Source organism: Acinonyx jubatus, chromosome C1 (assembly GCF_027475565.1).
Source record: "Acinonyx jubatus isolate Ajub_Pintada_27869175 chromosome C1, VMU_Ajub_asm_v1.0, whole genome shotgun sequence".
In the NCBI taxonomy this organism is placed as follows: domain Eukaryota; kingdom Metazoa; phylum Chordata; class Mammalia; order Carnivora; family Felidae; genus Acinonyx; species Acinonyx jubatus.
This window is the reverse complement of record NC_069381.1, coordinates 130,520,896-130,548,198: the sequence shown is the minus strand read 5'-3', so window position 1 is coordinate 130,548,198 and position 27,303 is coordinate 130,520,896. Positions and strand designations below refer to the sequence as shown.

At 34.1% G+C, this 27,303-nt stretch overlaps 1 protein-coding gene across 3 annotated transcripts in view; it reads left to right on the top strand.

Moving 5' to 3' along the window:
* LRP1B (LDL receptor related protein 1B) overlaps nucleotides 1-27,303 on the top strand; it is a 1,862,224-nt gene that overhangs the window by 647,058 nt on the left and 1,187,863 nt on the right. For all 3 annotated transcript variants that reach the window (XM_053214983.1, XM_053214982.1, XM_053214984.1), the window contains exon 3: nucleotides 23,047-23,184. In XM_053214983.1, the coding sequence (XP_053070958.1) occupies nucleotides 23,047-23,184 (138 nt within the window). The remainder of the gene's footprint in view (nucleotides 1-23,046; nucleotides 23,185-27,303) is intronic.

The window sequence follows — 27,303 nt, the reverse complement described above, 5'->3', positions numbered from 1 at the left end:
ATGTCACTAGAATTTGCAAAAGAAGAAAAGGAAGGAGGATTGTGTTTCAAGCAACTTAGAATCTTCATTTAGATAGCATACATTCCAAAGGCACTTGGGACTATATATTTTAATTTTTAGGCATATTATACTTAATAACTTAGTGGTTTATTCCTCTAAGTGTATTGTTTAATAACATACAAAAAATACAGTAAATACTTAAATAGTTCAATGTGTGTTTTGAGAAGGAAAGTATTTTTTTTCTTGCATATAGCCACAAATGTGCCATGTATGGTACACAACAGATCTGTATTATTTCATTCTGATACACAGATCTTGAGTGAACATATTGCCTTATAAAAATTGGCTGGATTGAAACTTTGTAGACACAACCTACAAGCCCCACCATCACCTCTTGACATAATTTAACTGGGAAATTATAAATAGTGCCAATAGGTATTTTCAACTGAAGATGAATAGCCATTAGAAATGTAAATACAGTAGAGTGTTACATTAGTGTGCATATAAGGCACTTTAATTGCATAGGTAATTAACACTTCTGTTGTTCTTCTCATTATCGTTTTGTTCCAGTTGAAATGCTTGTTAGCAACCTAAGCTGTTGAAGGGAGAGATAGTGTGTCATTACAACAGTTGACACAAGGCAGCCTTCAAGGGTGTGACACTAATTAAATTAGAACTTCAAATTACAAATAGACTTCTTATAACTAATGATGAATGACCATTTTCACGAAACAGCATTTACTTCTTTATTCAAGAGTCACAAGTCCTGCTTTTAATATGTTGTATTAAATCACAAAGAAATCCATTAACAAAGCTCTTATGTCTGTCTTTCCAAAGGGAAAGAATATTAACATTTGGAGGCTTTTCTGCAGACTAAGGGAATTTTCTTCTCTTCTAATCACAATGAAAAATGATTATGAATTTCTATCATCAGCATAACCAGGAATGTCACCCTCCTCAAGTGGCTAGGTTATGATACAGTCTTTAGCAGGCAGAGCAATATTCTGGAAGTTTGGAAATCAGTATTCTCTTCTAGTTAGATATAGTGGTTGTTGTATAGAGAATGTTCAATAAATAGTACCAATATACTACTATATACTTAGTTATCCTTGAAAGATGCCATCTTGGCAACAACAAGTACACTCTGTGAACTACAGTTAACAGGGACTAGGTACATAGGGAAGCTGACAGGATGTTGAGACAAGTCTTCATGAGAGCACAATACTTTGATATGGTTAAAATATTCAAAGACGACAGGTGAGTTCCTTCAGAATTAACGCACCTAACAGTCGTGAAAGATACTGGTCTGCAAAGGAGAATGTTAATAATTCTCAAAAAAGAAATACTAGATTATGTACATCAGCTGGTTAGCACATATTGTCCATTTAAAGAGCTTACTTTATAATTAGAAAACTAAGCTATAATTATAATTTTGCTTGGTGAGGACAGAACATTAATATTGAGTATGTGGTGAATAATTTTTATGGCTCTTGTTATAAAGTTAAGCCTACTGCAGTATTTTTCAACCAGATTTCAATTTATAGCTTCACTGTGAACATTTGACAAGTATGGGACAAACTTTGAGCAATGTTTGTTTGTATGTATGTATGTATGTATGTATTATCTCTTTTTGTTACATACTATAACAAGTGAGTTTACCTAGTGCTACCGCAATGTTACTCACTCTGAGAAAGAATAAGAGGCCAAACATAATGTTAGGAAAGGAAAGGAAAAAAGGCTCAGTGGAACATACAAATATTTTCCTGTGAGTATAGAAGAATGCTTAAAAGGAGAAAGAGCAGTGCTTAACTGAAACTAAAAGGACAGGTGATAGCCATTGGAACTTTGACATACTCAGAAAGGCATTGTTATACTGCATTAGTAAAATAACAGTAAGCTTATTTTAAATTATTGTTGGGACAGAAAAAAAGTGTAAGAGAGCGAAGGTTGTTTTTCTTCTGAAACCTGACAATAATTCTATTCAAAATTGTGCCACAAATGCAGGTAATTCTATGCAAAATTGTGCCACAAATACAAATTTTAAACCTCTGGTAAAATGTACCAGTGTCCAATATAACTTCTGTGATGCAGGGAATGTTCTGTGTCTGTAATAATATATTAGCTACTAGACATGTTTGCCTATTGATCATTTGAAATACAGCCATTCAGAGTTGAAAAACTAATTAGTTTTGTATGAAAAACTAAATCTTTAATTTTATTTCACTTTAATCTATTTTAAATAGCCACATGTAGTTAGTTGCTATAATATTGGACTACACAGATCTAAACATTCATCTGCACTGTAGGGACTAGATGCCACAGACTCCACAATGTTCTTGATCTACTAGTTATAAGAGTATGAGCAGATCGTTGTTCCATTTTACGGATTCCCTGCCAACAGTTTCCCATCTGATAACATAGCATTTTTTGCTGACAAATGGCGAACAGCTTGGTTATTAATTTTAACTTCTTATAGGTTTGTCCCTTGGTTAGAATTCCCATTTTTAAATTATCACTTACTGTCATTTATAAACATAAGCAATTTAATCAATTAGTATGTGGGAATACATTTTATGGAGTCATTTCTCACAGGGTAAAATTATCCTCTACTTGTAGTGGGATCTATCAGCCAGAGTTGTAAATCAATTACATACTAAATAATGACTAACTGAATTCATTTATAAATATTTAATTATTGCTAAATATCTTATATCCTGTGCTAGTCACTAGTGATCCAAAATGAATAAGCATTTCACCTACCCTTGAGGAACTTATAGTCTTTCAATGCCATTGCACTGTAAGTAAGCCGATTCATTTTCCAAAGCAGTTTACTTAATTGAGGCCCCTGGAATGGTCTACAATAAAATACGAGTTTCCTAGCAAGCAGAAAGTGTTGTACAATATCCTTCCTCCGGACATGCTCATCACCAGGACCATGGTTAAATTATTAGATGCTCTTTAGAGTTGGCAGAAATCCTCTATATATTCCTAATATGTTTTTTCTCTTTGAGACAAAGACATTATTGCTATTCTATTTATAAGCATATAATAATTTGGGTTCATGCAATTCGTGGGTAAGTTCAGTTCATTTTTACACTACTACCAATAATGTGCAGAATAGCCTTAAAGATTTAAAAATTAACTTTCAAATTAAGTTGAACATAATTACAAGCTTCACGACTTTGAAATTCACTATCCTATTATTTTAATAATGCTGGTAAACTATTTTCTCAAGGCAAAATTTGTTGTTAATAGTGATACCTCAGATCTGTTTGTCTATTTCCACAAGAAATAAAATTTTCTTTTAAATCAGGTCATTGTACTAGGTCTCAAGCATGCTGGAGTATTTTAAAACAAACAAACAAACAAACAAAAAAGAGGTTAGGATAGAAATACTAATGAGAAACCAAGTAGCTAAAACTTGAGGGATTCCCCCATTTAGTTAAAGGTGACCAGGACATTAGAATATCAGCTGTTTTGTGCAAAATACAACTACTTGTCTTCTCCTTGGGGAGAATCTAGAAATATTTTCTTGTCTTCACTTTTCATTACTTTAGAAGGATGTTGATTCCTTATAGAATATTTGTAAAAAAAACAAAAAAACAAAAAACAAAATCTCCTTAAGTAGTAGTTTCTTATGGAAAGATATGGAATATTTTGAACTCCCCAATAAGGTAGCTCTACTGTTTGTCTAGTATAATTAAATTTTACATTTGCATGGGATATTTGGATATTAAAGGTGTTTCACATCTGTTATTACATTTATCCTCACAGATTAGGCTGTGAAGTTAGACTGGTGCTTGTTTCCGCCCCCACTTCGTCAACATTTAACAGATGGTGGAATGAGACACAGGTTATTTAAATGACTTTCTTAGAGTCTTAGAGTTAGGGAGTGCTAGAGCCAAGCCTTGGCATCTGACTGCAGGTCTGTAGCTATTTCTACCAGGCCATAAGCTAGAGAATCTGTAAGTTTCAGGTACAGCCAAAATTTGTTCTCAATTATAACTTTGCATGTCGTAATGCATATTTCTTTTACATCTTTCTCATGACTGCATGAGTACATCCCATGTGATTGCTAATTAGAGTATATAGCTTCATTTGTGTGGAGCAGCTTACCCAATAATTTTAAGGCTACCTTTGCAGAAAATCTTTTTAAGTTACTAGAACTACAACTTCAACAATAACCAAAAGTTGTAACATCTCTCCTCCAATTTAATTTGTATGGGTCATTAAATTCAAAGTCTAAAATTACTTAATTATACTGTAACACTTTAAATATAAGCCAGAATCAATGACATATGTTGACTGGACCCTGGGAGCTATTTACAGGTCACTGAATTCTTTCTTTCCATTTAATATATATTATGATTTCACATCTCATGCGCTCAGAATTCATGAAAAATAATGCTATTGAACTTCAGTTCTCTAGATTCTTATAGCATGGAACTCCTGGAATCATTTTATAATATTTATATTATATCCATCTGCTTTCTACCTTGAATTTACCCATGCATTTCAAATACAAAGAAAATAGATGAAACATACAATTTACGAACTTCTGCAATTCACTGGAGTCAAAGGAAATGGAAATGTCTTAAATGAGAAAGGAAGATGTTCTATGAGAAAAAGAATAAAGTAGATCATAGACCTTACTGGCCAACTTTGTGAGAAGCCAATGTACTTAGAAGATTTATTTGGAAACATGTTTTGTTGTTATTTGAAAATGAGATCTGACTTAGAATAAATGGATAATTTGTTTCAAGTATATTATCTGCAAAAAAATAGAGGAAAATGGCAAAGAGAAGGGGAAACAATCCCAAAAGAAGGGATATGTGATGGAAATAGAGGCTCTCAGAATGCTGTTACTGAAAGAAACTGCAGTGATGATTTCGTTTATCACTAAACCAATAGAAGGAATTCCTCCAGCCCATCCTTAAGGATAAGACACCCTCTGCTTGAATTAATCTAGAAATAGTAAGTTACTTTCCTCATGAGATTACCTATGCCTTTGTTTATATAGACCTAGTCTTTCTTATGTGGTTCAAAAATGCCCCCCCCCCTCTTTTTTAAATTCTAGAGGAACCATGGACCTAAGTCTTCCTCTACTGTGACTCCCTTATGTAGTAATAATCTTCCTAAGGCACCTGGGTGGCTAAGTCAGTTGAGCACCTAACTCTTGATTACGGCTTGGGTCATGATCTCAAGGTTTGTGAGATGGAGTCCCATGTAGGGCTCTGCACTGACAGAGTGGAGCCTGCTTGGGACTCTCTCTCTCTCTCCATCTCTCTCTGCCCTTCCCCCATTCGTTCTCGCTCTCTTGCAAAGAAATAAACTATAAAAATAATAATTTCCTTAATGATAACCTGCATGACAATAATTTTCTTTCTCTTATCTTCTCCAGTCAAATCTTTCTCAATTTTTCAACCATTGATTTAGAAGCCTAATTCCCAGATGCTACTCATTTTATATTTTTCTGTATGGAATTAAAAGTATTTGTTGAATTTTTAAATAAAAAAAATTTTTTAATGTTTATTTATTTTTGAGAAAGAGAGAGCACGAGCGGGAGAGGGCAGGGAGAGAGGGAGACACAGAATCCGAAGCAGGCTCCAGGCTCTGAGCTGTCAGGACAGATCCCGACACGGGGCTTGAACCCCCGAACCATGAGATCATGACCTAAGCCTAAGTGGGACATAGGGGTCCATCTCAGGGACCGTGAGATTATGACCTGAGCCGAAGTCTGACACTTAACTGACTGAGCCAGCCAGGTGCCCTGTTGACTTTTTAAATATGGTACCTAGTACTCTAGAGATGTTCTGAAGAAAGGGATAGCTTTATTTTTCTTAGTAATAAAAAATTGTGTATGAAAATTTATATCAAGGCAGCCAAGTGATGAGTGCTGAAACAAATTTTATGTATTTTATTTTTTTATTAGAAACTGGAGTGTTATATTATTTTTTGACCGATCATTACAACTTAAAATAACTTATTTTAATATCCCAAATATTAGTAATGTTCCCAAGTCTCATTTATTTTGAGAATTTTATAAATAAGACATCTGAGTCCTTATTTAAATTGATTGTCATGACCTGTTGCACCAAATCCAGCCCAAACCTTTCTTCATATTACTAACGTTATGTTTGCATCAGCATTGATGGACCTTGAGGGCATTATGCTGAGTGCAATAAGTCACACAAAAAGACACATGTTGTATCATATGACTTACATATGGAATCTAAAAAGAAACAAACAAACTCATAGAGAAGAGATTGGTGGTTGCCAGGGGTGGGAGTTGAAGGTAAGGGAAATGGGTGAAAGTGGTCAAAAGGCACAACCTTATAGTTTGTAAACATAGGATTAGGATCAGTGTTAAGGAAAGGAAGAGATTTTACTCTGCCAACATGATTTATAGGCAGTATATCATTGTGGGTAATAGTGTGGTCCCTGAACTGAAAGCCTGAATTTGAATCCTGATCTCACAAAATGATAGTTGTGACTTTGGAGAAGATATTTAACTTCTGGCTCTCTGCTTCCTGACTTATAAAATAGGAATAATAAGTATGCCGAATAAGACTCATCAGAAGGCTGAGTCATTGAATTCCCAAGGGCTCTAGAACACTGCCTGATATATGGGACACATTCAATAAATGTTAGCTATATAATTTTCAAGGGAAGCATTTCTTCTGAATTAAACAATACAGTCTCTTCTGTAGTTTCTCAGGCCAGTGGAGAGACATGAAGCCATGTAAGGAGATGTTTCTGGAAATGGAATTTATGATTCCTTTGTTCAGGGCCTGAAAAACCAAAGCCTAGATGGAATAGATTGGGTGTTGGTATTTGCCCATCTAAGTCAAGGACAACTTTGTAGAAGTCGCTACTGAATTTTAAGGATATTTACAACAAAAACACATAGAGTTACTATTCAATGGCAGACATTGTTCACAGAATGTTGTAAAGGTCACTAGCCACATACCTGTGGGAACTCAACTTAGGAGTGGCTTGGAGAGATTGTTTCTTTCCACCATGCTGTGTCTGGAATGACTGAAAAGATATGAGCCATTATGCAGTTGCTGTAGATGCCAGCCAGGAGGCAGCCCTTTTTCAGGGTGGGGTGTGAAGATTACGGACATGATTTGGACTCATATTGAGGAACTGAATCTTTGGTAAAAAAAACAAAACAAAACAAACCGTGTGTGTGTGTGTGTGTGTGTGTGTATGTATTTTTTCCCTAGCAGTTTCACTCATGCCATTATAGATAGTAAGGATATAGAGGGATACCATTGTGAAAAGCTATTTTACCAGGTAGGAAACTTGCAAGAGGATTTATATTTCAAAATGACGGGACCTAAAACTCACATCAAGAAATGTCTTAAAGAAAAAAAGTACAGAGTTGTAGACTATGGAACTATATTAGTCAGAATCTTATCCAAGAAAATAATGGATTTTGGATTTTAAACATCTGGGATTTTTATTCCTCAATAATAGAACTTTGTACACAGAACAAGTTGTTAAAGTGTTACAGATGAAGACATTCATTTCAGACTAACAAACTCTCTCCCTATTGAAAGAAAAGGATTGCACGTTATTTCACTATTCCTTTTCAGTAATTCAAGCCATTTAATGGCTGAGTTTTATTGTAGTCATAAATTATGCCCTTAGTGTTTGGTGCTTTGTAGTATCTTAACATCAAATACTAAAGTTATACAGGTATGTTTGGTTCTAATATTCAACTATTTTTCTATATTATGAAACTAAAAATTTCAAGCATTTAGAGATGTAATTTTGAATAGTCACACGGCTTAGATAGTAACATAATCTTTGGGTAATTGTACATTTTGCTGTACTACTGTGTTAATAGTAACCTGTTAGGTTATTTTCACCTTTTGAAACGTCTTGCAAAATATTGAGAATGAATTTACCTACTAAACATATTAATTTTGTATTTGGTTATTTTCATAAAAGTTAAATTTAACTACATTACAGGTGGAATACTCGTAATTATGCAGTGCCAATTAAAAAAAGTAAAAGCAACAGTTGCCAACTTTTCTTTCTTCAGTGTTTTACAGCTTGCACTTTGTTCAGCAGATTTGCTGTAGAGCTCAGGCCTAGTGGATACTTATTCAATTCTTTGAGCATTTTTCTAGCAGTTCACTATTAAGGGAAAGTAAAGGGAAGATTGACCGAACAGGAATCATCCTTCATAATTTATTATTCTGTCCTTTCCCTGGACCCTCCCCATTGCCCTCACTTCACACTAATACATAGGTAGAAGAAAACCCCTGTATCTCCTTAATTAGTTATTCTAGGTCATTTTATAGCTTTAAATTAGGACACCGAGTAAATTCAGACCAGTTCTAACAACTTAATTAAAAATTGAAGAAAGCCCTGCTATTAATGCAGTGGTAGATGTGTAAGCAATTGCAGGTAGCAGAGCAGAGAAGGTAGTTGGCCTAAATAAAGTATTTGAAATGTCCTAGGTGTCCATTTCCTAGAGACCTAAACTAGCCAGTTAACTTCCCCAGAAGTACATTTTGAGAAATTAAAGGAGAAAATGGGGATAGGATGCAGAAGGAAAATAAATAGAGGGGAAATTATATATGTATGTGTGTGCATTATTTGTATTCATATATAGGACTTGTGAATAAAATGGAAGTAGGTCTTATGCCTTAGTATTTCTCAGGGCTCAAGCTCTGCCTCATAGCAACTAAGGCTGTTCATCTTGACTTACAGTATGTAGTAAATTGAGAAGTGACTAATACGATTTAACCAATCTGTCAAACCTAACAGCATATGATTAGTTCTCCCTTTGAACTTTCACACTATCAGTTCTCAGTTTCTGAAAACAACAGAAAACATGGACTTTTTGCATAATGTGTCACATTTTATACCTGGTATCCTTTTCTGTAGCTTATGCCTTTTTTGCTTTTTTCTTTTCTTTTTCTCCTCCTCCTCCTCCTCCTCCTCCTCCTCCTCCTCCTCCTCCTCCTCCTCTTTCTCCCCTCCCACTCTTTCTCACCTTCCCCTCCTTCGCCTCCTTCACACAATATATAAGATCACTGGGTAATGTCTAAAAGATTTTAATTTTTTTTAAGGATATGAACACATATGCTGTCCCAAAGACATAATCATTCACAACAATTTGCTGCAGATCAGCAATTTTTAGAATGTACCAATATATTGATATTAATACAAAGTTTAAAATTATGTGTTTCTGCCCTGCCTTAAGTAACATTTTATTTAATTTGTGGTTCATTAAAACTAGATACTCCATTTGTTGAGTCCATTTCAGTGAACACATTTCCATAAAATGGGCACTAGGTTGGTTTTTTTTTTTTTTAAATATATACTTGTTTATTGTATTAGCACACACGCAGGGGAGAGGGACAGAGAGAGAGAGACAAGAAGAGAATCTTAAGCAGGCTCCATGTTCAGCCCAGACCCTGACACAGGACTCAATCCTACTGCCCTGGAATAATGATTTGAGCCAAAATCAAGAGTTGGACATTCAACTGACCCAGCAACCTAGGTACCCTGGACACTAAATTTTAAACCAATTTTTTGGAGTTGTTAGTGCATTGCTACTCAAAACGTAGTCTGTGTAGAATACTAGGCTCACTTGGGAGCTTGAGAAACGCATAATTTTAGCGCCAACCAAGATCTACTTGTAATGTAAGAAGACCCCCTAAGTGATTCCTATGTACATTAAAGTTTGGAAAGCATTTTCCTGCTATATATATATAGCATGGCTATGAATGTGGCATTGACAAAATATTCAGTATGAAATGTGGAAAAATGTTCATGAGAGACAGAATTCATGAAAATCTGATCGGAGTAGTAAAATGGTAAAATATGTTGGATAACATCAAAGAAGATGGAATCCTTCATGCACCCCAGTATAAAATATCAAAATGTTGATATTCTAGGGTAATTTTATGCATTTTTTTAATCTAAGGAAGCTTTTAGATATCTCTTATTTTTAAATAAAATTATCTAATAAAACAATTCTGCAAATAAATGAGGCTTGCTTAAAGAAATTCTATGGATTCCTTTCTAAATACTGTGCTATTTTATCATAATTGTGGTCATTAATCAACTTCATCAGATAATACCATAATGAGAACATAGGTGGAGCCAAAAGAAAAAATATATGCTGCAGGGATGGATTTGTATATTACCCCATACTGACAGATATAATAAATGAGTAGTATTTTCTCTTTTACCAAATCTGTGTGTGTGTGTGTGTGCGCGCGCGCGCAAGTCTGCAAAGATCCACCTTAAATGAAGTTTCAGATTCCAGATAGCAAAGGCATTGAATTAATAAATGGCTTATTTAGAAATTATTTACAATATAGATATTAAACTCAAGAATGAAAAACAAATGTGCTTTTGGAATTTTTTCATTTGCATATCCTATTCAAACTTCTACAGAGAAAACCAATTTCAAAAGCCATGTTATAAATTTCAGACCTGATAAAAACTGGGTCTCCTCTGTTACCCAATGCTTGATTTTTCATTCTGTACACTTCTGTTGACCTTTCGTTTTCTTCTTCTTTCCTGTTTCAGGTCCTGTTGACCATTTTCTCTCTTCATTACCATGGGTGTGAAGGGTCAGAAAGGGCAGATGAAACAAAAATAAATCAATGGTTTTCTTTGCAAATATATCTGACAAAAATGATTTGGTGCAGGGGTTGAGACTCACTGAAATTTTGTTACAACAGTATTTACCATAGAGCAGAATTCAGTGTAAGGTTGATCACCTTTGAAGCCCTTAAACAGAATAGAGTGATAGAGTAAAAATGCCTACCTTGGACATGTACTTGTTGTATGAATACCATTTATTTTTCCCATTTTGTTTTTCATAATCCTCAGCCTGGATAACCAAATAACCAGAAAGTTCCTTTTGTTGTTTTGTTTTATTTTTCTTCTTGAGCCAAGGACATTTTCAGGAGGGTATGGCAATTTTATAATCATTACAGTTGTCCGTAAATGTAAGGCATTCCTCTCTAGTATCCAAATAACAGATAACAATAGTTCATTAATTTTTCAAACCATTCAGATATAATTTAGTAGGTTAGTTTCATTAACACTATTAGATATATTATAGTCCTTGTGTTAGTGTGTGTGTTTCAACCACAGCATCATTGTTTACTGTAGTCTTCTTTTACTCATCATAAACCTCCATATCCAGTATTCTGTGAAGGGTGTAATTGCTTTCTAAAATTTTGAGAAAACTGGTGATTGCCAGTGATGGTTTCCATGAAGAAACAGGAACTTCTTTTGTTGATTCACTATTCACCAAATACTGTTTGTTTAGCAGGTGTTTAATTGTTCACATAAATTGGAGACATTCAGCTCTATTTAAAACTGGAGAACCAAGGTGCTAATGAACCGAAAGTAGTTAAATGAGCACTCAAATGCCCTATAGTGATTCCTTACAGAGTTCTCCAGGGAGAATTTGGTTGAGTGTTTAATGTTGGCACATTGAACTCAAACTCAACCTTGGCTAAGGCTCTTTTTAAGTATGCAGTTAAATCTTAAGTGGTATCAGTCTTTCCTTTTAGGTATTTGTATTGCTTCGAAGATTCTGACTTGCTCTGTGTCACTTCTAGCATGAAGAGTATATATGGGTAACAGATGTTAGGAGGTAAAATCTGTGGTTGAAAAATAGAAAGGCAGATAATTGTACCATATGGTATTTGAATCTGTGATGTTGACATCCTTCATGCTGGACTCCATCCTGCCAAGCTAACCAGGCGCTGAAGCTGTCCCAAGTGGCAGAAGTCACAGAACTTTACCAGGAAGAGGTATCAACTGACGTGTGACCAATCTGATTGATCTAGAGAATAACCCAGAGCAGAAATAAGCCATGGTGAAAGACTGATTAAATGGGTAAAGGAAGGGGTTTTTGCTATGGGTAAGTTGTTTGATTACTAGAAGGGGCTTTTCCTTAGCACTACATGACATTAAAAACTACATGTCAATAAAAAAAAGACATTAAATTTGTACTTACTGTGAGCAACCTAAACTTACAGTGAGTGAGTATTTTGTCATCAAAGCAAAGCCTGTGGGGACTGTATTCACAGTTAGAATTTGCTGGCAATAAACAATAGAAATTCTTCTAAGCATGATTGTTAGTTAGCTGGTGTCCATGGCACAACTGTACTGGTTGATGAGCACTTTTATCTGGATTCTGAACACCTGCGACCCAGTGCCCTCCTGAAATGTTTCAAATAATCCCATGCTATTTCAGTTCAAAGTGGGCAAAGAGGCCATCCTAGCATACCTCAATAGACTTACCTGTCACCCAGCCTGTTCTGCCTCCCATCTTCCCTTCCCTCTTCCTATCTCTCTCCCTGGTTGAATAGGTCTGGAAACCTAGAATTGATGAGGGTCCAGAAGCAAGAAATCATGGATCATCCACAGATAGGCAAGATTCCCTTCAAGTTTTCTTCATAAGGCTATAGAAGCTATAGCCTGTACAGTGTTTTACAACCTCTGGTTGTTAAGAGTTAAGTATAGACATAGCATTGCTTCACAGCCTTGACTTCTAACATAATTCTCTTTTCCTCAAGATCCTTATGTAATCTACTTCACAAAGAGAGAAACAGATAGAAATACATACATGGGTTTGTTGCCATATTTGTTTCTTTGTTACAGGGGATTGAGATTTTAGCATAACATGGTAGTAAAGAAACCAGTGTTTGAAGATATAAGAGACCTGAATTCAAATAATAGTATTACAACTTTGTGACCTGGAAGAAGGTATTTAACCTCTGCAAGCTTCAATTTCTTCATCTGTGTACTAGCAATTGTAATACCTAATTCATAATGTTTTTGTAAGGATTTAATAAGATAATGAACATTATTTGCTTACCACAGATCCTGGAATATAGGAAGTACTCAATAGTCAGCAATTATTCTATAATGCTACTTTTATAGAGTGCAATAAAGAATAGTTTGTTTTCATTAAAAGCGCATCATAAAATTTTCCGAGTTAACATTTTGAATGACATGAAAATTAAATTGTGAATAATATCTTTCATCAGTAACATTTCACTTGTGTTCTGAAATGCACAATGTGTATATTCTAGTAAGGATTTAATACTGTTATATTTAAGAATATCTCTATCATCATATGATTTTTAAAATTGGGTTCTTTAACATTCTGTCTTCTTCTCAAGTATAAATTGGCTTATATAAAAATTACTGTGTGATGCAACATGTTTCTTCCAAGGTAAGACATTTCAAACACACCTACTCTAACTAGTCTTTCTCAATGTGAAATGACTTGTATGATAATCAGGTCTCTCAAACAATTGTTTGTTCATTTTTGCATAGAGCAAATAATTCCTTTTGAAATGTGATGGAATGATTCAAAACATATATTCATTTTTTCTTTTCTCTTTTCCATTTTTGTCTTATCCACTCATTCCGAGCAAATAACAAGGTTTTATTCAAATGGAATAATGAATGAAAAACTCCTATTAAACAATTTTAGTTTGGGCAAATGTACCAGTGGGATCAGAAAAGATCTTTCTACTCGTTGTCTACATATATTACATGAAATATGGGAGGTTTGACCAATGGTCATGGAACATATTTCTCTCTGAATCAGAAATATACTTTTCTTTTTAATCAGTATATAGAATTTAATGTTGTCTTGAATGAGCATTAGAAAAAAAAAAACAAAACCAAAAAACTTGTTCTTCAATTTTTGTGAAGTTGTTTTCATCTTAATTGTGGTGATGAGATAATTGAATGAGAAATGAATGATGTTTGTCATCTAGTGGATTCTCAAAGTAGTTCTTCTGATTCTTAATCTGAGGACAAGGAAGTACAGGCATAGCATTCACTAGTTGTATTTTCTTATATATTTCGTCATCAAATGTTGGCATTATTCACTAGGTTTTTTCTGCAGAATTGGAAGTAAATGATGTCTTTCAAGAGTTTGGGTAATGATTTATATTTGTCAAATTCCTTTCACTTTTGACTATTGTCATTTGGGCAGCACACCACCAAAACCCTTTCTTCCATTAATCACCTGATACCAATATGCCTTTGAATTTTTAAACCATAATTGGGGACTTGCATCTGATCTTTTATTATCTTAGCCTCTATAGGAAGAGACTGGAAAAATACTTTTCTTTTTTATATATTTCTCAAAAACAAAAACAAAGAAATTTAGAGAGGCAATAGCAATGCCTCTGTGTGCAGAGTTTGGCCCAGAAGCAACATCTAACACATTTGTAGAATCAGAGAGGGAATGAGGGAATGACTCTCAGCTGTCCTCACATGTGGAAGAACCAGTTGGCTGCTCCCACTCATTGTCTTTTTATTACAATAAGACCCCTTTTCTCTGGGAGATGTGTGGAACTGATTTTGGCTTGTTTGTTCCTGCCAGGCATTGATATTTTACCACGCTTCTTACCATGGAGCCATCTCTGCTTCAAATTGAGTAGGCTTTCCACACTCTTCTGAACTTCAGAACTGTAATCAGTTAGCCATCACTGTGTTACCATATGTAAAGTAGCTCTGGAGAACACAAGGAAAAAACATTAGGTTTAGAGATGAAACACTTATCTTCTATTCTGTCTTCTAGAAGAGAGGGATATTCCCAAAACGGGACTTTTTATCTTCTGCTTTCTTATTTTATTTGCAAACTGGGTAAATATTTTCCACCCAGGTGTTTTAACATGACTAGAATATATATGTTACGTCTTGAGGAATCTATAGTATTTCTGTAAGCTAAAGAAGGAAACATGCCTTCTTTCTGGTTGATTAATTACAGATGTATCCTCCAATTATTTAAAGAGAGTTGAGGGGTGCCTGCGTGGCTCATTGAGTGAAGTGTCCTACTCTTGGCTTCAGCTCAGGCCATTATCTCATGGTTCATGAGTTTGAGCCTCATGTTGGGCTCTGTACTGGCAGTGCAGAGAGAGTCTCCCTCTCTTTGCCCATTTGCTCTGTCTCTGTCTCTTTCAAAATAAATGAAAACTAAAAAACAAACAACAATAAAGAATTGAGAACCAACTTTACAAGTAAATAAAATTATCAGCTAGAAATGTGATATGAGTTTCAATCAATGAAATGTCTCTTTTTCTCAAACAGAATACCTTTGTCATTTTTAAGAGCCTAAACTTCTATTCTTCTGAGTTAATCTATTGTTTCTGTAAGTATCTTTTAAAATGCAAATACATTACCTATGTAAGAGATAGCACCTAGTTTACCCAGTTGACTAGCAAAGAACAGGGCTCTAAGAAAGTTTAAACAAAAAACAAAACAAAAAACATACAAATGTGGAGGGAGGGGAAAAGATGGAGGGAAGGGAAAAGGAATTTCTAGACCTTCTGAAAGAGAAAGTGTTGGTGGGAAATGTGATCCAGCAATCAAGCATGTGAAGAATACATGAATGGAGAGAGGAATAAAGAAACACTTAAAACCTCAATAGCGCTGATCTTTTGTAATTAATTAATTCATTTATTGAGCCATCTAAGCTGAGTTCCCTCCATTAGCACTAGGTTTAATGAATAGCAATGCTGAAATGACTCTCCCTAATAAATGATTTCATTTATTTTCTTATCTATTTGCTGGTAAATGGAAGGTCAGAAACCAAGACAGTGGATTGGCTACATAAAGTATTTGTTTCTAAAATTATGAGTAATGGCAACAACACTATAGCTATGTCCATACAGTATTTTTCATTTGCCAGTTTTGGCTGTATTCTAAATGTTTACAGATTCAGTGCAAGGGATTCTATGACTTAACCTCCCTTTGTTGGATTCAGATGCAGAAAGTCAGTTGAACTGATAAAAACCAGTTGAGAGATATATTCTAAAGTTAGCAGAACACATACACACACACACACACACACACACACACACACACACACACACACACACACACACAGAGATCTGTTTTAATATAAGTGTTTCCAGATATGATCCAGAAAGTTTTCAGTATGAGTCTTAACTAGCCATCCATTTATTCATACAGTGGTGTAGACACAGTGGTGACTTTGGTCATAGCAGAATTACTTTAATATGGTACAGTTTTCCTTAGGTGACCAGGCAAGCTTTTCACATATTAAATACATAAATAAAGCTCTTCATGTTAGATGCGAGGAATTTTCCTACACTGAGACTTCTGAAGAGTAAGGACGAAAGAAAAAAGACTTTTTAAACCTTGGAACAACTTATTAAAGCTGCAAAATCTCCTTCCCGAGGGCGTTTAAAAATAGGACAGATGTTAGAGATGGTTTAAGGGTAATGCAGCTGGACAAAATCAATCACCTTTACATCTCTTCCAGTTCTTGAATTTTCACAACAGCCATTTGAAATATGTAAATGCACAAGCCATTACTGGAACCCATCTTACACAGAAATTATTGGAGTGAGTTACTATTAGATTGAGTGCACATGTGTCTTTAGAAGTTCTTACTCATATTCCTGTATCCTCAAGAGTAGTCCTATAGATTACTCTAACAAATGATATCAGTTAATATTATTTTATTTAGAAGTTGAAACTCATAAATCCAATTTTAATTTTCCTTGAAATACTATAAATTTATTTCTCCCATTTAAATTATCAGCTTGTCAGTTGATGTAGCTTACATGCAAAAATAAATTATGCTTGAAATTAACAAAATCCTATGAAATACAGAGTTCTAGGAAAGTTATAGTCCTTCTGTAAAAGTATTATGTGATCCAATGTTTAATATTAAATATGTATATGATATTAAATGTGTTTCTATGATATACTAATTTCCCATGAAATATGGAGAAAATAATGTGGTCCACATACTTTACAGTTTTTATAAGTGGCTATAACTGTTTTGATTTCTCAGCCATGAGAATTAAAACATTATAATGCAATATTTACATTTACTTAATTGCTTAGGAATTCCCCTTGAAAGATGATAGCTTTTAGTATTTCCAACAAACTGGAGCTGATTGTGTGGAGAAGCATTCTTTCAAAATAAAATGATGAAAATGGGGGAATAGTAATGATTAAGCATTTGCAATCAAGTTAATAATCCAGAAATCTTAATATATTTCTTTAAGTGACACTAAAAATTTGTTTTTGAATAATTCTAGGAAAGTTAATTTTTAAGGTAGTTTTCACAATTCTTAGAAATCATGAGCTCTTCAATTTATTAAATAGAAACTCTCTACAAGATTCAGTATTCATAAGGTAAATATTATATGACAGCCTAACAATAGAAATAGTCCTGTATTCTTTATACACACACAGATATATGTGTATGTGTGTATTTTTTAATCAGTATTAGGTTTTATTAGAAGTTGAGTTTCAAAAACTATTTATGATATAATCAAGTCTCATTCTTGTATGTGAATAGATAGGTATAATTAAATAATATCCAGAAGTGCATAATTTTTAACATCTAATTCAAAGGCATCTTACGGTTTTTGGTGATGACTTTATATAACTATTTTTTACTTGAATTTTACATCCAGTAGTAATCAATATGTTTTTATTCCTACATTCCATTTTATATTGTGTAGTGGGAATAAAATTAAAAAAAATAAAAAATAAATAAATGAAAGGCTTTGTGCCTCAAGAAATTTATGTGAAACTGCATATATTAGTATAATTCATAAACTATACACAAAACTATACAAGAAACTACATTGAAAAAATGTGATATAAAAAATGTATGAGTTCATAGAAAATGTGGGATCAGTCTCTCTCTGTCTCTGTCTCCCTTTCACACACACACACACACACACACACACCCTCTTAATTTGCATAGTGTTTCCCAAACCATGATTTCATTTGCCTGCTATGATAATCATGTGAGGTAGACCCTATTATGATCCAACTTTTTCAAATGTGAAAGAAGATTCTCACCGAAATTCAGTATTTTACTCAGGTTGAGATAACTAATAAATGGCACACAAAAAACTTAAGAGTTTGGCCTCTAAATTTAATAATTTCTCCATTACATGACGTTATTTTTCACAGAGAAAACTCGAGGGAGAAGCCAGAGTTTGGACTTGAAGCCTCTTGTTGGGTGAAAAAGAGGTGGTTTGCTCTCCAGATGATAACACCGTATACAGAAAATTTCAGAGATTGCAAAATTTTGGAGTATTTTAGGGAGGCAAAGTGAAAGATGACTCTGAAAGGAGTAAAAGTACTGAAAATAACTTGTAAATATTAATTAAGTTTCGGTGAGATGATAAAATCAGGTCACAGAGTTTGGTTTTCTTGTTGCCAAAATTAAAAATGACTATGATTTTGAGAGTAGTCATTGGGTGAAAGTGATATTTTAAAACCTATTCTGAGGATGGGTTGATGGTGGAAAAAGATAAATCCTAGACTATAGAAGAAAGTAGAAATCAGTCAGGAGTTAAAACACACCGGACATTCATTCAACAATTGTATATTGAGCCAGGTAGTGTACTAGGTGTGAACTAGATGTTTGTGATTTTCAGGGAGAGATGGAGAGAAGTTTATCAAAGAGCATGTGTGATATGCATCCAAGTGTGTTCATGGAATGGTATAAGTAACAACAGCAATAGTGGTGTTACAGTATGAAAGTCATGACAAATAATTGCCGAAGTATGTCTAGGTGAGAGGAATTCTGGTCTGCTTTCGCAGGATCTTGTTTGCCTCTACTTCACAGTTAGTGGGGTCACCGAGACCTTGGGGAAAACAGCCCAGTGGTGTTGGGAGCAGAGGCTGGAGGGAGAAGAAATTGGGAATAATGCAGGCATAGTGTATATTTTGAAGAAGTTTAAGAACTAAAAAAAAAAAAATAGGAAAGAAAGGATGCCATTTGCAAGAATGTTCAATCAGCAAAATTAACCTTATTCTTGAGTGTAGGCTAAGAAAATTGAATGAGTTATTGGCAGAGGATTTAGATCCATTGGAAAGACAGAAATGGGAAATGCGGCTAAGTGGCAAATCTTTGTAGGACTCAGAAAGTGGGAAGTGATAAAGTATAAGGTGGAGAGGTTAACTTTGGGAGGAGGGTAGATGCTTTTCCTAAGATATGATGATATAGTGATAAGGGCAGATATCTGACTGTATCTGCCATTATAGAAGAAAAATTTCTATTCCTTCCCAAAAATGTGCTTTCACAATTATCTTTAGTCCAAAAAGACATTTGGTGAGGCTTAATATCTTTTTAACCACTATTTTTTTTTTTAGTGAACAGAGTAAGATGTTTATATATAAAAATAATTTTAACATTCAAAACAATACAGACAAGTCACATTGTCCTTGCATTATCCTAGAAGGCTTGTTTGTAAAATGAGGCTCAGTTTGAAAAATGAAGCCTATTTCAACTAATTGGGTAAAGCTTATAAAAAATTTAAAAATATAAAAACTGTTTTCCCGTGTTTATATGTTTTAAATCCTTCTAATGATAGAGTCTTTCTTTCTTATAATTAATTGCTATATTTTAAGTTCTGCTACCTTGTTCAGGTCACCTAAAATTACTGGGAGTGTTCTGAATATGCGTTACTGAACATTGCAGTCATGTTCTAAGACTACCATGCTCATTTAAATTTTGAAGCATGTTTGTATTATTTTGAAGTTCCTCACATGCTCCCCTGTCATCTCTGTCCTCTCGGATCTACCAAATCCTAATGATTTAGTAACTAAAGAGATAATTCCAGATATATCAGGTAGCTTCCGACCCTGCTCCTTGCTATATCCAGATTATGGTTTCTGGTTGTGGAATGTTTTGAATGTGTAAGGTTTTGTGAGATGAAATATTTAATGCAACATTGACATATTCTTAGGGATTCATGTAGTGTCTATTATCACATTCTTGTTGTGACACAGATCAGTGCATAGAAGTGGTGATCAGGTTGAGTCTTTTCTTCATTTAAAAGATGGACTAAAGGAGCCTCATGGGATATACACACCTCTACTGCACAAATGATTATTGGAAATCAAAGATGGATTATTCCCTAAAGCAACAGTACACTAAATACCCATATTGCCTGGTTTCTGGGATAATTTCAGTTATGGCAGACATTGCTATTTCTTAAACTGCCCCATCTTCTAGAAAGACAACAACAAAATTCTGAATTTTTAGTATACTTTTCCAACTGGAGTATCCCAGCATTAGTCAAAGGGGTTTGGAATACTGATTCCCTCAATTTTGATGTTAATTCCCAAGACCTGGGGCAATGTCTGCAGAAAATTTCTGCTATTAACTTCTGTGTAACTTGCAAATGTTATCATTTTTTTAATGTGCTTTGATATGACAATTTGGGAAGAACTGGTTAAGATACAATCCATCCGTTTACCAGCTGTCTTACCAGTGTTACTCAATAGTGATAGAAGCTAAGAAAAGAGTATGCTAAAGACAAGGAAGACTATGGTGGCTAGTCTATAAAGAAACTACTTAACTCGTTCTTTATTCCAAACATTTTTTTTTTGTCCCTGCATGTTACCACTGGGAAGAAGCTAATAGTTTTGTATGTTGCTTTTGAAAAATTCAAACTCTTTTTCTGTTTTCTCAAAATCTGTAAGTGGCAGATCCTCTCTTGTGAACACCATATGTGCACTTCATTCCTTCTATCTTGTTTATCTGTTACCTGACAATTTTAAGAATCAAAAACATACTTTGATTACAGCCAAAACATGTATCACTTTAAAAATCTTGCTTTTAATAAGAACTACTGAGTCATCTTCAGTCTCTATAAAATTTCTAAAGTCTCCCAGGTTTGAGGTGTTATTTCTGTGGGCTATTTCTGGAATTTTTACAGAGAGATCTAAATATATCTGGCCTAAACACTACTGTGACATTCATGCAAAGATGCATTTTCTCAAAATTTTTAAGAATCAGCCAATTAATTTTAAAAAGGACTGCATTATGACTGTTGTTGGTCATAGAAATTTATAGCCTTTCAAAATGAATTTATATTTTTCAAGTTTATTTTTAAAGTGAATTTATGTTAACCTTATAAATTTAAGATTTAATACTAGAAACTCTCACTGAAGAGTTTTACTTTTATTCATAAAGTTTGGACTTAAATTTGTGTATTTTTATTTTGATTATATATGTGTGTGTATGCATATATATATATACGTGTGTGTATATATATATGGAAATGTTTATTTTTTTAAAATATTGACATTCAAGTTACAGAGACAGGTTACAGTAAGAGGAGTTGTGTATTTTGAAGTGACAGGTATTTGACAAAACTAATAGCTTTGTATGGCACTGATTGTATAAATACAAATGAAAAAACACAAGGAAACCATTTACTGACAATATTTCATCTAGTGAAGCAACATCATAACAATTTATTTACATCCCCCACATGCAAAAGGTTGAAAGCTATTTTAGCATCAAACAAAATCACATATACCTATAATTCATTTTGAGAAGATATTCCGAAACATATCTTACTTTTGGCAAGTACAGCCTTTTTTTTTTTTTTTTTTCCTTTTGGGACTTGCAGTGTAAAAAGGATGTTATGAGATAGAAGTGTTTACTAAAAGGCAACTCACCTTCTTGGAACATTCTTTACTTAACTATGATAAAGCAAACACTTTGTTAATGTTTGCCAGGAAAAATGCTAAGAGCTTTGGATATAATCCCTACAACAACCTGATGAAGCATAAAGAAGGTACATAATTTGTTCAACTTCTTATTTATAAGTGATGGGACCAAGAATCTGCTCCAGAGTATATTAACAACTCCACTCTGCTGCATTTATTTACATGATTAACACATGTTAAATTCCAATTCTGAGCCTGCATCTCACAAAACTCACAAAGCTCAGTGTTATGCTGTCAATAACTTTTGACATTCATAACAAGCCTACAAGGTAAACTCAGGTGATCGTATTATTTGCACATGAGAAAACTAATGCTTAGTTGATTTAATAAATTAGCATCCCATGGGTATTAACATAGCTGTGATTAAATTCTAAGTGTGCCTGACTGTAGAATCTGGGCTGTTGTAATAATCAGTGTCAGTTTAACATATGATTGCAGTCATATGGTATGACAGTACTCTGGATTTAGGGGAGCTGGGCAAGATTAAGAATCATCATGGGGAATTTGGAGAGTGCCTATTGAAGAAGTCTAGATAGGATTTGGGAATTAGCAACCTGAAATTTAGATATAGCAGTGTGCTATTTGGATGTTTGATGATGATTTGGAATTAGTGAGCTTCGAGAAAGGCTTGACATTCCGCCCAAGTGTATTAAAAACACAAAGGGTGATCATATAATGTACTCTTATCATCAGTAGGGGAAATCAATGAGTAAACTGTTTATGATAGCCTTTTCCACTCCTTAGTAAATTCTACTGTATTATAACTGCTCAGTAAATATTTTTTAAACAAAAGAACCCATATATAAATAAGCACATAACTAGGGGTTCTTCATAGAGAACAGATTAAAATGAAGTATTTTTTGGATTGACACAACTTTATTAAATTCCACTAAGATATTTTTGTTCATGTTACCTGATTTGATTATAACAAGAGCTCTGCCAAGGAGTTGCCATTGTCCATATTTCATAGTTGAGGAAATTGAGACTTACAGGGTTTAAGTACCTTGGCCACTTAATCTCAAGATAAGAGATAGATCAGTGACTCAAACGAACTCTCAGACTTTAAATCTACGCCATTTTAAGGTTGAAAAGAAAATCTGTGTCTTCAATGCATTATGAAAGATAATTTTCTATCCTATGCAATTTGAAGAATTAGGTGTTTAATCACATGGGCTGATGTTGGTGTCTCTGAGAGTCAGAGCTGCCTTCTCTTAGTATTTACTATAGTTTTGTAAATTAAGGGTAATAATTTCATTTTCAATATTTATTTTTGAGAGAGAGGGCATGAGCAGGGGAAGGTCAGAGAAAGAGGGGAGAGAGGGTACCAAGCAGGCTCTGTACTGTCAGTGCAGAGCTGGATGAGGGACTCGAAACCACGAACCATGAGCCCAAACCAAGAGTGGGTCATTTAAGTGACTGAGCCACCCAGGCGCCCCCAAGTAAATAATTTCTTGTGCTTAATAGTTTTACTATTGGCGCCAAGCTAACCCATTTTTGCCTTTTTTTCAGGTCCCGAAGAAGTAGATATCAAGTGCCCCTTGAATCACATCGCTTGCCTTGGTGCCAACAAATGCATTCATTTATCCCGACTATGCAATGGTGTCTTGGACTGCTCAGATGGGTATGATGAAGGGCTGCAGTGTCAGGGTGAGTCCGTCTGTGGAATGATGCAACCACAATATTCAATTTTTCATGGTTTAATGAAAGTTAAAAGAGAACCTATGCCCTGCCTTTCCTTTCACCCATACCCGTATCAGTTATTGAGAAAGGAAGAATTATATTGCCAGACACAATATGCATTTCTACCCTGCAACTGTTGTGCTTTATTTAAAAATGCCATTAGAAGAAGAAATACATTTGGGCTTTGAAGTTGGACTCTGAAACAATTACAGATTTCATAGGAAACAGTACTTTTGAGCAAAAGACAAATAAGTCTTTGTCACATAGTGTCATAAGCTTATTTCTTTGAACATTTGCTTAAACAAAGAGTATTTCAAGTAAAATTTCTATAACCAAATATTTCAGTATGATGTGTTTATGGGAATTTTTCCTTAATATTACCTCCATGAAGTTATACACACTTTCTTGTAATATTCTTTCTTTTTTTTTCTTAAAAATTTTTTACATTTATTTGTTTTTGAGAGACAGAGACAGAGCACAAGCCGGGAAGGGGCAGAGAGAGAAGGAGACACAGAATCCAAATCAGGCTCCAGGCTCTGAGCTGTAAGCACAGAGCCCGAAGAGGGGCTCAAACTCACAAACCATGAGATCATGACCTGAGCCAAAGTCAGACGCTTAACCAACTGAGCCACCCAGGCGCCCCTATTCTTTCTTTTTAAAAAAAATCAATATCTATGTTCTAGAGCAGTCATAGTTTTACTTCTATATTAATGATGGGATGAAGAAATAATTAAGATCTCAAAGTTAAAAAAGTTAATCTGAACTGGCACATTCTCATAAAACTGGTAGGAGAAATGAAATGTGGAAAAAAAAAAAAAGAAAAAGAAAAAACTTGAGGATTAAGGTAAGGACCCAAATCTGGAAACAGAATTGAGGTTTCAGTCAAGTAAATTTGGGTCCAAGGTGAAGCCAGGAAAGAAACCACTGAATCAGACATTTCTCAGATTTCTACTAGCTGAGCATAACAAAAAGGATATGCATTGAAGCTAAGATGCCAAAGGGTAAGTAACTTGTCCTTCGTGTAGAGGTCAGTAAGACAATAAGGCATAGAAGGAGCTATAGAAATCTGGAGATGCATGTCTGATCTCTGACCAGAGTCACACAAACTAATTATTGCCATGTGCAAAAACGATCTAGGTCACCAAAAGTCCCAGTTTTGCAGGAGGCACTCTATAACTATATGTGAGCAAATTGTTCAAAGTCAGCTACTGCTTTTTAAAACATTGTGTAGTCAGCAATGTACAGGCCAAACAAAACTTGTTTGAAGACTGGTTTCCAGTCTCCTACTGCTGAACTGAATGAAGGAACTGGATTTAATACCAGAGATGGAGAGATACACTGGAAAAAAGAGTAAATCTTAGAAAGGTAGTCCTTTCTAAGGACCAGTTCTAACATTGGTGAGAATGTTGAGAGACCACAGATGAACTGAGTTACTAGATCTTTCTATCATCCAAAAAGGGAATTACTCTGGCTCTGTGGACAGATTCATATTAAGAAGTTAAAGGTCTTCCTTCTTTGGCTGAGTTTCATTTCGTAGCCTGAATTCTGACAGGGTCATAGAAAGAGCCAGAAGATTGTTAGTTTTAGTTATGAACACATGTGTAACAGTAATTAAGAAGAAACTTTTTTAATTTAAAGACTTTGTGACATGTATTATTTTTGTATAATTGGATATTAAAAAGAATGATATTAGCAGGAAAAGTAAAGTATGGAATTATAAAATGATAGGAGTAAAAGAGTTTAATTTTCTTTTCAGAAATTAATTATATTTTCTATAGCCTAATTCTATCCACTTCAGTTGTAATTCAGGCTTCCTATTACATGAAAAAAAAAAACTTTCAGATAGGCATGTGTGACTAAGCTTCTAAAAGAGCGAAATCAACACATTGCCAGATCCTTCCACAGAAGTGGTTACACAAATTGGAATATCTCAAACATATCTCAGTGCTGTGAATCACATGAAAATATTTCTGAATTCTCTAATAAAATTTAGAATTGTGCTCCAAAGCACAACTTTAGAAGGAATATGTTAATAGTAAAACAGGGGATTCAAGTAAATACAAAGTATTGGAATAAAAACAGTATTAAATTTATTCTGATCTTTGAAAAAGCTGAATGTGTACTTTAGACTGAGACATTTAGAGTATATAACTGTTTATGTTTCAGTCGTTTCTGTTCTAATACAGGTCTCTAACAGTTTCAACTTTCACATCTTTGTCATTAGTGATAATTTTTTTTTTTTCATTTTGTCAGTAGGAGGCTGATTGTACAATTTTGGCCTTTTGAATATTTCTGGATTTCACCAGAAAAAAAGTGTTTTATAATGCCTAAGTAATTTGTGGTGACATGAGTTGGACTTAGAAATAGCAAGAAGTGTAAGTGGATTTATGCTTGCTCTTTACCTTACTAAAGGGTGTATCTTCAACCTTTCTCCTAATTTTAAGTCACAACCAATGAAAAATTGTTTTCTGATGAGTTAATTAGGCATCAGACTGTCAAGTTTCTGAAGAACTTTCTCATCTATAGACACATAATAAAGAAGAAACCAGATTAATTCAAGCATGGCATTGATTTTTAGAGATGCTTTTCTTTTGCAGAACAGTTTTGCCCAAATCACTTTCTCCCTCTAATTCCATTTCTCTTTTTGTTGCATTCTAAGCACATACTCTAAATTAATTATTTATACATGAAGCCAAAGACATGAATCAAAGATCGGTATGTCTTTTTTTGTCTAATAAAGGATCCAAAACACACTCGGTGGTATATTTGTATCCTTTATGAAAATTGATAAAGGGGAAAAGTTTAACAATTTGGAGGTGATGTTCTGGTCTTGGAAATGGTTTTGTATCAACCGAGTTGTTTTCTGAGTGTTTGCTAGAAAAAAATCAATTTCTTCCTGGTGAGGGTAATGAAAAGATATCTATTATTAATGATTTTCTATAACACTGGTATTTTAATCTCCATAATTTAGCTTCATTTGAAGAAAGAAATATGGATTTTTTATATGGGTGTATTTATATATAGGAATGTGCTTGTAAAACTTTTACAATGAGAGTGCTCAAAATCACCACATCGAATTTTAGAGAATTTCATCTCTTCCTACATAGTTTCATATTGGTAATAATATCACTATATCTAAATTGCATGAGCAATAAAAACACATTCTATACAGTATAAGCTTTCTCAGTACAGGATACTTCCACAAAAATCCCAAACCCATGCACAGAAGGGAACAAATTCAACTAATAGATATCAGATTGACTGAACTATATCAAAACACTATTTTAAAATTTGACAATCTTAAGGTAATTATGTTAATATTTCAAGTGGCCATGCACAGGAGAGGCCCTCTTTTTGTTCACAGTCCTAGTTAGAGTGCATTTGCAGTGCAAAATGACCAAACATTTCAACGTACAAGGGAACAACAGTTTCTGTGACACTATCTGCTTTTACACGATTCAAAGAATATGGGAACACTTCCTGTTCCTGCAAAAAGAGATTCTGTCTTCTGTGTCTCAATAAAACGTGATTATGTAATCTATGTGATTGTTTTCCAGCAAACATCCCAATGTCCTTTTAAATTTGAGAAGATAAAGTGTGCGAGGAGTTTACTAAAACTGATTAGGGAATGGAACCCGCTGACATCTGAAAAGCTCACCACCCAAACATACAAATATGCACACATAAACACATACTGTTCTTTTTTTTTATTTCTCTCTTCTATTCTGAACCTGTTCCTACATAATTCTGAATGTATAATATATTCACTTAGTGTATTTGATATGAAGCTTAAGGAAGAATAAGATTCTCTTGTATATCGCCCAACTCCTTAAATAATGCATATTCAGAATTCTTAATATTTCATTTTTTTTTACTTGCCAGTTAGAATAGAATTTTCTTAATATGTGGAATTATAATTTTCTCCATCCACCCACAATCTATTCTAATGTATTTATTTTGGATTCCATAATTCTAATGTATTTATTCGAACACCTTTTGGATACTAATACTACTTTATATTTAAAAATTTACAAAGCTTTTTCTTTTATATTACTATTCTTAAAAATCTTAGGAGAAAGTACTTAA